The 13,369-nt window shown below is 28.0% G+C and overlaps 1 protein-coding gene and 2 pseudogenes across 1 annotated transcript; all 3 read left to right on the forward strand.

Annotated features, from left to right (window-relative positions):
* The first annotated feature begins 1,617 nt into the window (after window positions 1-1,617).
* LOC107004225 (ABC transporter G family member 11-like) lies at window positions 1,618-8,592 on the forward strand. The gene is made up of 9 exons (XM_015202461.2): window positions 1,618-1,894; window positions 3,558-3,637; window positions 4,487-4,951; window positions 5,661-5,744; window positions 5,837-5,965; window positions 6,046-6,240; window positions 6,916-7,002; window positions 7,136-7,394; window positions 8,191-8,592. Exons 1-9 carry the CDS (start codon window positions 1,618-1,620, stop codon window positions 8,562-8,564), a joined length of 1,950 nt encoding a protein of 649 aa, XP_015057947.1. The 3' UTR covers window positions 8,565-8,592.
* A 458-nt stretch (window positions 8,593-9,050) lies between these two features.
* On the forward strand, window positions 9,051-9,577 carry LOC114074896 (annotated as a pseudogene).
* Window positions 9,578-10,620: 1,043 nt separating this feature from the next.
* On the forward strand, window positions 10,621-13,134 carry LOC114074897 (annotated as a pseudogene).
* Window positions 13,135-13,369: the final 235 nt, after the last annotated feature.

Below are 13,369 nucleotides of genomic sequence, written 5' to 3' on the forward strand. Positions count from 1 at the left end.
GTTTTATTTTGTTTGTACAAATAGTGTGATGAACACATGTAGTTGAATCATGTGTTCTATACGTTTGAGTTTTGCTTTTTCACGAAAGATGAGAGTGTAAAATTGAAAGTGTTTGTAATAAGTAAAGATTATCAAATCGTGTAATTTTCTTCACATGCATATTCTTTTTTTATTATATAAGAGAAAAAGTTTATAGTTGAATCATGTGTTTAATACGTTTGAATTTTACTTTTCGAAAAAAGATGAGAGTATAAAATTGAAAGTGTTCGCAACAAGTAAAGATTACGAAATGGTGTGATTTTCTTCACATGCATATTTTTTTATTATATAAAATTATTATATAAGAGAAAGAGTTTGAAGTTGAAGCAGACATGTACGATCTCCCTCTATGTATCTACTTAAAAAAAAATTAAATTTATTCCTTTATTACACTTTAAAATAATTTGTGTATAATTTTTTTTAAAATTATGGGACTCACTTTACTTTTATAAATTTTTCTTTCAGTTCAATTTATGTTCTTCTTTTAATATAAAAATATAATAAAATTGTCTAACTTGATATAAAATGTTAAAAAAATTGCATGGCTTATTACAATTATTATTCTTATGTCTTAATTGCTCCCGCGCTCTTACTAAACTATATTATTGCCAATTTGTCAACATTTAATTATTTTTTGGTATCAATTTATATGATATAGTTTAACTATAAGAAACATATACTTTTGAAATTTGGCCTAATATAAGTCATAAATGTTTGTGTAATTACAAATTATCTCATTAAGAATAAAATACACATATTTTAAAAATTAAATTATCACTAAATATAAAAATATATCACTCTCTGAAACCTAGTAAAAAGGAGAATGTTATACAAATTGAGACGAAATAATATATTTTTGCCTTCACTATATATTATGTTAAACCAAATTACATCACTCTCCTCCTTCCTAGAATGCCTTTTAAGTTCTTGAAATTGAAGTATATAACTACCAAAGAAGTCTTTCGATATTTGGTATTGACATTAAAGTCTGATTATTTTGAATTCGCGATATGTAGTGCTTCATTCGAGGGAAAAACACTCTTTATCAAGAATTTTTTTTATACCCAAGGCTCGATCAAAACCTCTGATTAAGAAAGGAGTAATCTCATCCCCATCTAGTGCACCACATTCTTTTTCAACAAAAACTAAATAAACCTTTGCATAAACACATACTTCCTTCGTTTCATTTTACGTGAGCTAGTTTGACTTGACACGAAATTTAAAAAAGAGAGATAGACTTTTAAAACTTGTGATCCAAAATGAATATAAAAATTTGTGTAGCTGTAGATCATTTAATTCAGGATAAAATAGATATTTTATAATCAAATTGTTACTTAATATAGAAACATGTCATTCTTTTTTAAATCGATTAAAAAAAAATAAATCACATAAATTGAGACAGACACAACTTCCTCGTTTCTCTAACAACTATTCCTATTCTTTAATTTTCTTTCCTACCTCTCAACCTCCCACACATATAATCACTAAAAAATATTTTATATATATAGGTACAACACACATACTTAATTATAGTGCCAACGCACACAAAAAATTTTTTTTTAAAAAAAAACTTATAACATGGATTCTCCTATTGATGAAATTCAAAAAAATATGTCAAAAAAGAAAGAAAGTGATCCATTAATTATGTCCACAAAAATTAATATTTCATCTAATAATGATAATAATGATGGAATTTATTTATGTTGGAAGGATTTATGGGTAAGTGTGCAAGATAAAAAAGTTGGAAGAAGGCCAATACTTGAAGGGATAAGTGGATATGCTCAACCTGGTGAAGTTTTGGCTATTATGGGGCCTTCTGGTTGTGGCAAATCTACGCTTCTTGACGCGTTAGCAGGTACCTTTTAAATTTATAGAGATTTATAATTTATATATTTCAATTTTATGTTAGTTTAATTAATTATTTTGAATATGATAATTTAATAGTCTTGATTGATCTTTTTTAGATGTTGATATAATAAAGAGCGTGAATATATACTCTATTTTAAGTGTATATGGATTTTTCAAAATGTGTTTTTTCTTTTTTTTGGGAAAATAAGTTCTTAATATACATTGTTTATTTTATTCGTATTTGTGATTTTGTTATTTGTTTCAACAAGATTATGTTTCTTTTCTTTTTCTGAGTCCAAATTTATGAAATTTAGTTGGAAATTTTTTTAATTTAGCCAAATTAAGTTAAGGTCAAGCCAAAAAATGTTCTAACATGGTATTTTTCCATAAAAAAGACAAACAAATTAAATTGTGTATTTTCTTTTTAATGGAACGGCTATTTAAATTGGTACAAATAATTAACTAGCAAAAACAGCCTGTTTTTAGGGATGAATGTTTTTATTCCCTAATTTAAAGTATTCATATAAATCTATTAAAATCTTAACAAATAATAAATGTGAAATCATAACTTTAAAAGTATAATGAGTTGTTGATGAGATTTTAAAAGTTGAACCCATTAAATTAAACTTTTTTTAAATATAAAATATTTAGTGCATTCAACTATCTTCTTTATTGATATAAGATGAGCTTAAATGGAGTTATATAATCAGTAAGCTCGAGATAGTAATAATTACATTGTTGCTGTAGTCCAAATTCATGATTGGAAAATACTCAATGGTCCGACTAATATGAATTCTCACCGATTGAGTAGGCCCAACTATAACGAGTAAAATACTCTTTTCTAATGAGGTTATAAGTTATATATTCAGTGACAGAGTTATTCTTATTCAAAAGAAAGTCAATTAACACCCTTTTATCGAACAAATTAAACAATATGCTTAGTTGAAATGTATATATTTTAATCTCCTTAAAATATATTAATTTGATGATCCGTCCAGTTAAAATCATGGCTCTACCATTATCATGTCTATTTTCAAAAAAAAAAAAAAAATATTTTTCTACAAGTATATAAGTGAAATTTGGATTAGTTTTCTCTCCTAATTAAGTTTTATTCAAGCATCTTTATTTTAAATCTTAATTACGAAAAATATTTATTTTCAATTTTAATTATTTTTTGGTGGAAGGGTAGAAATAATATTTGGTGAATTGGTAAGCTAGTTCTATAAAATTAAAAAGCTAATTTATATGGTTGGTGACCAAGGTATATCACTTTAAGATTTTACAAAATAATTTGAAGTTGACAAATTTCCATAGTAAAAATGAGGTGAAAAACTATATATTATAATAATTTGTGGGTGATATCACATTCGAAAATTTTATTTAAATTAATTACAAAGTATATGGTGTTAGCATACAAGATATAAGTGGCACTAGCTTGAAAAAAAAGTCAATCAGTGTTGGGCCCACAAGATAATGTCATGTATGTCGAAAGGGGGTAGAAAATTATTAATAAAATAAGTTCAAGGGGTAATAGGACCTTAGTATATAGTATACGTGTGTCTCTAAGATTTCGCGCATAAGTTGAGGGGTACTTATACATTATCCCATAAAATAATAACAGATTATATATCGAATTATATTAGCTACGAGCTATTTATATGTGATTGCAGGTAGATTAGCTTCAAACACAAGACAAAGTGGAGATATACTTGTCAATGGACGCAAACAAGCACTAGCTTTTGGAACTTCGGTATGAATATTATTAATTATATATTACACGATCAATGTAGTTTAATCTATTATACTTTAATAATTAACAAGATAATATTAATTGTTTGTTTATATTATCGGTACATATATAAAACTTAAATTTACTTCTTACAAATATAATTTAAGTTGTATATACATATAGTATAAATATTTTTATTTATATCATCAACATAATTTAATTGGCCTATAACCATTTTAATCTAGGTTATAAGTTAAAGCTATTGGGATAATTGCACTTTTGATCCCTCAATTATTAATAAATTTTAGTTTTGATCCTTATAAAATTTGATTAAGCATATTTAATCTTCAATTCACTAAACAATATGTTTTTGAATCCTTTATACAAGAAATATACGTTAAGAGCGACTTAAAGTCAGAAATGGATTAAAAATGCACATACATATATCAATTAATTGAACGTTAAATGTACACAATATAATCAGAAATCACAAGAACCAAAATAGCAATATCTTGATATTTGAAGGACTAAACTTGCTAATTCCTCAAAGCTATCGTACATAGTTACATGTAAGTATCTTTTGTCCAATCTAAATCCCGATTCTAGTAAATATACTTTTTACATTATCGGTGCATATGACTAAGACTCCTTTTCAACTAAGGCAAAATGTGTTTAATATAACCAGAAATCACAAGGACCAAAAGAACAATACCTTGATATTTGAGGGGACTACACCTGCTAATTCCTCAAAGCTATCGTACAAAGTTATCTTTTAAACGACCTGAATCTCAATCCTAGTAAATACATTTTTTACATCGTCGATGCATAAAATTCAAAACTTTTTTTTTTTGTTTTGCCCCTTCTCCATAGGCCTATGTGACACAAGATGACACACTAATGACAACATTGACAGTAAAAGAAACAATATGTTATTCAGCTCAATTACAACTCCCTCAATCAATGTCATTAGAAAGAAAGAAAGAAAGAGCAGAAGAAACAATAAAAGAAATGGGATTACAAGAAGCAATGAACACAAGAATTGGTGGATGGAGTTTAAAAGGATTAAGTGGTGGACAAAAAAGAAGAGTTAGTATTTGTATTGAGATATTAACAAGACCAAAATTATTGTTTCTTGATGAACCAACAAGTGGTTTGGATAGTGCTGCATCTTATCATGTCATGAATAGAATTATCAAGATTGCACAACAAGATATGAGGACTATTGTGGCATCAATTCATCAACCTAGTAGTGAAGTTTTTGAACTATTTGATAATCTTTGCCTTCTATCTTATGGTAAAACCATTTATTTTGGCTCAACTTCCAAAGCAAATGAGGTATGTGAAGTTTATACAACTTTAATCTTTAATGTGTTTTTGGTACGACAGAAGTCATTTTTAAGAAAAACGTTGTTAATCAGAAAGTTATTTATTAATTCTTGTGTTAACTGTTAAAAAAAAAATTAAATCCGGTGACGGACAAATTTTGTAGCTAAACAACAAATTTCGTCGCTAATCCTACTAAATGATGAATTAATGACAGATTTTTGTTAGCTACGTCCAAAATAACAACAGATCAAAAACGAAGTTTATAGCTAATTTCAGTAATTTTTAGTAGCAATAACTTTCTTCACTTGTGGCCTAGGGCGAAAGTCATTTTCCTTACAACTATCATAACTTTGTAATTTTTCATTATTTACTATAACGGTAAAACTATTACCATATGACATATATATCACGAATCTGAGTCATAAAATCAGTCATTAATGCTTGTCTTAGAATAAATAATCTGCATGACACCTCGTTATGTTGGAGTGTGCCTTTCCTGTAGATCATGTTTGCACACAGGATGCTTCGTGCACTGAACGACTTTATTATTTACTCAAAGGTTTCATTAAAGTGCTTTCGAATTGATTTTATTCGCCAATAATATAATTATTTTGATGAAAAATGAATTTTATCGTACCAAACATAGTTGTTCAATTGTAATTTATTGGTTATTGAAGGATTTACTAATGGATCTTCACCTCTTTATGTTTGCTCTTAGTTTTTTGCTGTCAATGGATTTCCTTGCCCATATATGAGGAACCCTTCTGATCACTATCTTAGAACAATTAATAAGGATTTTGATGTAAGTTAATTAGTTTTAAATCACAATTAAATTAGTATAAGTTTTATGTCTTAAATCTTTAAAATATAATATTATTTATTTGATTAATTTAGGATATTGAGGAAGGATTGGGCAAAAACATAATTAACTCAGGCAAAGCAATTGACACTCTTGTTATGTCATATGAATCATCAGAAGCTTGCCTTAATGTTAGGCAAAGGGTTCTCACAATTTCTCAAAAGGTAAAAATATCTTCCAGAAATTCATCGCTAAATAGCTCGTAGCTAATTTTAACTTGTTTTCATGTGTCTATGTATAGTAGAATGGACGATTCCTCGAAAATAAGGGAAGTCAAGCAGGGTTCATCACTCAATGTAGAGTTCTAACACAAAGATCGTTTGTCAATATGTATCGCGATTTAGGCTATTACTGGCTTCGATTGCTTATTTATCTTGCACTTTGCTTGTGCATTGGCACTATCTTTCATGAAATTGGCTCTGATTATGGTTCAATTCAGGTAAATATTTGTTTTACGCTATCAGTATATTTTAACTAGTTATAATAAGTGAGGTAGTTATTCTCATTTCTTTTGAGAAAAATACTATATGTGTAAATGGACAATTACCCCCTCCCCCCCCTTCCCCCCCTCTATATGTATAGTAATTGTTTTAATTCTATCTAACTTATACTAAGTTGAACTCATTAAGTAATTTAATGAGTTACTGCCTCCGTCCCAAAATATTTGTCGTGATTTGTTATTCAAGAAATAATCTATATGAATTTTGATTGATACTTTGATATATATTTTCATCATATTGTATGAGAAAAAATTACAACTTGCAGTATTTTTCGTATATTTTTTGAATATCTAAATTTAGTTTTAAAATATCAAATTAATTAGTATCATCTAATTTAAGTTCTAAAATTAGTCAAGTTAACTCTTGAAAGGTGAAACGTAATTAACAATTTTGGGACGGAAAGAGTAACTAAGAAGCACCTTTAGCACCAAGAATTGTGAACCAATGATCCTCTAGTCTCAACTAGAATTTTCAGGTGATGCACCCTTTTAATGTGATTTATTAATTAATCGAGATCCCAAAACAGATACTAGACATCGAGTGAGAAACAAAGAAAAACACCCTTTTCCAAGATTTGATGAATTTATACATTATATTTTTTCCCCCTTTGGCAGGCTAGAAGCTCAATGCTTGTATTTGTGGTTGGCTTCTTAACATTCATGGCAATTGGTGGATTCCCTTCTTTTGTAGAGGAAATGAAAGTAATATTCTTTTAGCCCCATCTTGTTTTTTTTTTTCTATATTATTATAACATGTTTGTTACGTACGTTAATATTTATATTCTATTATTATTAATTGTTACGTATCATAATGATCTGATCGTGTAAGTTTCAGTTTTTTACGCGCGAAAGGCTAAATGGACACTATGGTGTGGGTGCATTTGTGATTGGCAACACATTATCATCAACACCATTCTTGTTATTGATCTCTTTGGTTCCTGGAGCTGTGGCTTATTATCTTGCTGATGTTCAAAAAGGGATTGATAAATTTGCCTATTTTTTCCTAATGTTATTTGTTTGCATGATGCTAGTTGAGAGCCTAATGATGATTGTTGCAAGTATTGTCCCTGACTTCCTCATGGGAATTATAACAGGTAAAAAGTTACGAGTCGAGTCAAATTTGAATGAGTCAAAAAGTTACTATCAAACAATCGCTAATTTAGATAGACGTCTTTTCAGAATTTGTCTCGTCACTTAATATTCTTGACGAGTCAAATTTTGATAGTTATCATAAGAAATTAGTAATTTTCTGATAGTAACTGTCATCGATAAACGTAATATAATCCGCCTTAAACTTGTTTCGGCAAGTTATATGGACTGAGTATAAATGAAATAATTGAGTAGATATAGTAGTTGTCATGAATTTCAAATTCCACCCGGTGAAACTCTATAACAATATCTTAGAATTTTACCTGTGAAATTTGAAACTCTAGGAAAATGACTATTTAATGTGTAATAATTCAATTTTTGCATGCAATAAGATCCAACTTTTATTTGTTTTTTTTAAAAAATAAAAACACGAAAGCTAATGTATTTTTCTTAAATTCCAAAATTCCATATATATTTTTTGGTTGTTTGTGGTTATTGTTATGTGTCTTGACCCCATTGTTTATCCTATTTTGACATGTTTCGATTCATCAGTAGTTTATTGAGTCATTTCAATTTTCAATCCGTTGAACAAAGTCAAATAAACCAATCATAACCTATATTGCTCGTATATATCCATAAAAAATACTAGCATACTTGATCCTTCAAATATAATGTACTTCTTTTGATGACTCGTTTGGGAGCAATATAGATCATAACCAACCCTTTTAATTAAATTCGTGCATATATATTAGACGAACTAGTTTAAAAAATGAGTTGATTTTACCGTCTCTAAATTTACAGGTGCCGGAATTCAAGGAATAATGATGCTAAATGGAGGTTTTTTTCGATTGCCATATGAACTTCCAATGCCAATTTGGAAATATCCAATGTACTATCTATCCTTCCACAAATATGCAATTCAAGGTTTTTATAAAAATGAATATGAAACTTTTACATATTTTACAAATAGTGGATTGGCTATAATAGTTACTCGTGATGAAATATTGAGAGATATTTTTCAAGTAGAATTAAATTATTCTAAGTGGGGAAATATTGTTATTGTTTTTGGGATGGTCATTTTATATAGGTTAATTTTTCTTTGTATTATTAAGGGTAAAGAAAAGTTTAGACCTTTGGTAAGAGGTTTTAAATATTGTTATGTACCACATATATAATAGATATATGACATGTTGAAAGTTTGGCATAAAATATTGAGACATTTTCATTTGACTGATATTTTTAGCTTTACAATCTTATCGCTCGTGTGATATAAATCATTATGTTAAATGGTGAAAGTTTTATTGTGTTCGACATAACTTGAGCTAAAGTAAAAAAAAATAGCCTCTAAGATATAAATATATGTGTTGAATGACGACTCAAAATTAAATTGTACCTAAATAAGATGCCAAAATGAATATCGATAGTAGCACTAGAAATCTCCCTTCTTATACTTAACATTTACTTTGTTATTTTTGTATAATTTTTTAAATCCTCAAATCACAAAATAAAAATACACAAAAATTAGAAACGCCAATGTAAAAATTAAGAATGATATGCAAAATCAAATATCATGTAATACCAACAAATAAAATGAAACTTAGAAAAGTATATAAAATTTGCAGTAAAATTAAAGAATACATAATCAAATTAATAAAACTATAATGTTTAATATCAATAATACTGGTTCTCCGTCTAATTTACTCATATTATACATTAAATTTAGATTTGATACAGTGTTTACTGGATGAGTTGACGAACAAGAGCGAGTTCATAGCAAATCACTGCAGATCAAACTTTTCCATTCAGCTACATACATGTCATGTGACAAGTTATTTCGGATGTCAGGGAAGATAACCTCAACAAAAAATTATGGGGTGAAGTGTTTGACAAGAATGATTGTCGAGTTTTTTTTGATGATATGATTGAAGAAATTATTGGTGATGAGTGTAACAAGGGTCGTCAATGCTTGGATGTGAACGTTCGCATGATTTTATTTGTGTCAGACTTAGTGAAGCTGATACGGAAGTTGGAGAACGATGAAAATGTTGATTGTATCATTAGTTTCGAACAACTTGGAATGGAGAGTGAGAGGATATGCATGCCCTGTTCGCATATATTTCATGAAGATTGCATTATAACTTGGTTACAGATTGGACATTCTTGCCCTATTTGTCGTTATGATCTCTAAGCTACATAAGTAAAGAAATTTGAGCTGGCAAAATAAATTATGTATTATTTGAAGCCCTTAATAAAACTTTCTATCCGGATATATTGTTAATTATGTTTCGATTATTATACTATCTTATCATTGTTTTTGCACTCTTTCCTTGGGATCCAGGAACAAGTTTCGTGAAAATTAAAGAATACATAATAAAATTAATAAAGATATAATGTTTAATATCAAAGTTATCCTAAACCTAAGCAAAGAAAAAAGACAAAACTTAGGGATTGACGGTAATACTCGATAATAAATGGTATGAAATAGTAAATTATTAATTCAAATTAAATTTTATAATCATAGTTTATTTTAATTGAAATTCGTAGCAAATATTTTTTTTTTGCCATTTAATTCAGTATATAATTAACAATTTTCGGTATACAATTAGTAATTATATACATTTTGGATAGAGCTGTCAATATGGACTAGGTCTGTTGGGCCGGCCTGGCTTAACCCGAGATTTAATAGGGCTGGACTAGGATTTTTGGAGCCCATTTGAAAAAAAGGTTTTTTAGTCTAGCCTGAATAAGTCTGCTGATTTATGGGGCTTGATAAATATCGATAGGGCCGGTCCGTGGGCCAATAAAAATTAACTAAAAACTATAATATAATATTAAAATTTAAAATTAAAGAGAGTCCAAACCAAAATAATTAGGTTAATATTTCTATTTAGATATTTATTATTTTACTTGAAAAAAAACTTAATAAATGTTATAAAGATAATTTTATTTGTAGATTCGATTAAAAAGTAGTAACATTAACATCATGTAATTTTGTTTTGTCGATACTTATGATAATATTTTTAAATTATAATTTATAATTTAATTTAATAATTTTAAAAAAAAAATTAAAAAGTGAACTGGCCCGGCAAGCATGTAGCACATGTACTTGTGGGTTGGGCCAGCCGTTTTCTGGCCCACACCCAAAATGGGCTAGCCCGACCTGGCCCGGTAAATATCGAAGCCTGTATAAGTTAGCCTGAATAGGGTGGACTAGCCATATTGACAGCTTTAATGTTGGGTATAAAATGTGTTTGTGTTTGTATAAAGCGAGAGAAAAGTGTATATACAAATACAAATATATATATTTTGGTCCGATACACTTATAATTATATAAAGTACAAATCTTATTATATAACTTACAATGTATAAATTAATTTATTGAACAATTTGTAAAATTGTATTTTTGTAGCGAATTATACAAATCATGTTTGCTGTGGAGCGCAATTATGCAAACTATAGATATAACATACAAATATAATTTTTGTGTCTGCTATACGTGAAAGTTATGCATAAAAGAATCCTAAATATGGAAATAATTAAAAGGGAAACTTACATAAATATACTATAATAAAAAAATATTTACCATTTATAGCAATAATATTTTTACTTCACTTGATCACTTTTAATTCATTTATAATACAAGTTTAATACATATTACAAAGAACAATTTATTATTCACATATAATACAAATTTTAATGATGAATAATATATTTATCACACATTTTAATACACTTATAATACAATGTGACAATTTTTTTACCAAACAAACATAATATATTTCAAAAAACAATTATATTTCATATATATTGCATACATAATTCACTTTTAATACATATTACAGATTTAACAAAGCATTGCTATAAATGGTAATAAACAAAAAGTATCGTTAAAATCAGTAATTATTTTTTAAAATGTATTAATTTATGTAATTTTTCCTAATTAAAATCTTAGTTGGGTTTAGATTCTTATTAAATATTTTAAATAAATTACAAATAAGGAAAGATTTAATAAGTAGTTGATTTTTAAGTACTAAATAGAAATTAAAAAAATTATAAATAACAATTTTATCTATAGTAAGATTAAGCTTTACGGGCAAAAAAGAAAATATTATATGCACCTTCATGTTTTAATATAATATATATTATAATTATAATGTTTAGCAGTCTTTCATTATCCAATAACAAATAATTAAAATTTTCTTCTACTAAATTAGGTTCTTTTTATCCAAAATAAATAAATAAAAATCCCCTGCATCCCTTAAAATCTTTGTTCAAACCCTAATACCAAAAGACAGACTCTTAAATTTGACGTGATTATTAGTTGGACAACTTTCACATATAGCAAATATAAAATTCATATCTATATGCTATAGCAAAGTTTGCATAATTGTGCTCCATAGCAAACTTATACATATATAATTCGCTATACATATACAATTGAAGTGAATTGTATAAAACGAGAAAGAGAGAAATTATATACAATTTGAATTGTATAAAACAAGAAAGCGAGCAAGACAGAATTGAATTGTATAAAACGAAAAAGAGAGAAATTATATACAATTTGAATTGTATAAAACGAAAAAACGAGAAAGCGAGAAAGACAGAATTGAATTTTATGAAACGAAAAAGAGAGAAATGAGAAAGACAAAAAGAGACTTGTGCAGGAAATATACAATTGAATCAATTTGTATAAAACGAGAAAGAAAGAAATTATATACAATTTGAATTTGTATAAAACGAGAAAGATAAAAGAGACTTGGAAAGGAAAATATTTATATTGTATAATTATAAGTATATAGGACGAAGATATATATTTGCATGTGTTTATACAATTTTCTCTCGCTTTATACAATTGAAACACAATTTATACAATTCTATTGTATAAAGCGTGAGAGGCGAGCGACAGGAATAAACGAGCGAGAGACGGAGAGTGGCGAGCAAAAATATGAGGGAGAGAGGGACTGACAAACAGTTTGCTATGGAACACAAATAAATCAAAGGGTAGCTACTATATTTATTTTATATTATTAGTTTGTCATTCTATACAATTATCCCTTATTAGTTTCATTCTGAACTATTGACAAAGCTAATATCGTATAACAAGTTATCTAGTGTGTGATTCTTAATAAGAAAAGTCTAGTTAAATAAGTAGAACATGTTTTCGTCCTGATTGGAATACAGAATACTGTAATCTGACTGGAATACAAATATAAAAAATTTTCAAGAAATAAGTATCGATAATCATAATATTGATTCTTCTACGTACAATTTACCTACATTATACATTAAATTTCAATTTGATATCTTATTTACTAGACGAGTCGAGTCGATGAAGCTGAGCAAGGTCAGTAGATCACTTCATATCAAACTTTTCCATTCTGTTACATGCATGTCACTTACTTTACTACATACATGTCACCTGAAAAGTTCTTTTGTTTTCTGGAAGATATGATTGAAGAAATTCCTGTAATTATTGGCGATAAGTGTAACAAGGGGCGTCAACGCTTGAATGTGAGCGTTGGTATGATTTTATTCGTATCAAATATAGTGAAATTGTTATGGATGATGAAAAAAGATGAAAGTGATTATGTCGTTTGTTTTGAAAAGCTTGTAAAGTACGAGGAAAAGGAGAAGCAGACAATCTGCATGCCGTGTTCACATATGTTTCATGAACGTTGCATTACAACTTGGCTACAAAATGGATATTCTTATCCTGTTTGTCGTTATGATCTTCGAGCTACATAACTATAATAGTGACTTTTATCTATTTATTTTGAAGCCTTAATACTTTATATACTTGTCGTTATTTACTATTGTTTTTAATAATGTATTCTGATATATTGTTGTGGTGTAACGACCTGTTTAGTCGTTTTGAGCAGCAGATTTTAATTCTGGAAAATTGGCTGAGGAAACGGACCCCACGACGGAACGTTACAGGCACGACGGACCGTCGCAGGGTCTCGTTTCAGCATACTTAGAA

The sequence above is a fragment of the Solanum pennellii genome, chromosome 11 (assembly GCF_001406875.1).
Source record: "Solanum pennellii chromosome 11, SPENNV200".
Classification (NCBI taxonomy): domain Eukaryota; kingdom Viridiplantae; phylum Streptophyta; class Magnoliopsida; order Solanales; family Solanaceae; genus Solanum; species Solanum pennellii.

Bases quoted from the DNA above. Each gene is read 5' to 3' on its own strand.
- LOC107004225 (XM_015202461.2), top strand. From the start codon at position 1,618: ATGGATTCTCCTATTGATGAAATTCAAAAAAATATGTCAAAAAAGAAA. The intron at 1,895-3,557 runs GTACCTTTTAAA...ATGTGATTGCAG, and splicing joins GCTTCTTGACGCGTTAGCAG to GTAGATTAGCTTCAAACACA. The intron at 5,966-6,045 runs GTAAAAATATCT...TATGTATAGTAG, and splicing joins TTCTCACAATTTCTCAAAAG to AATGGACGATTCCTCGAAAA.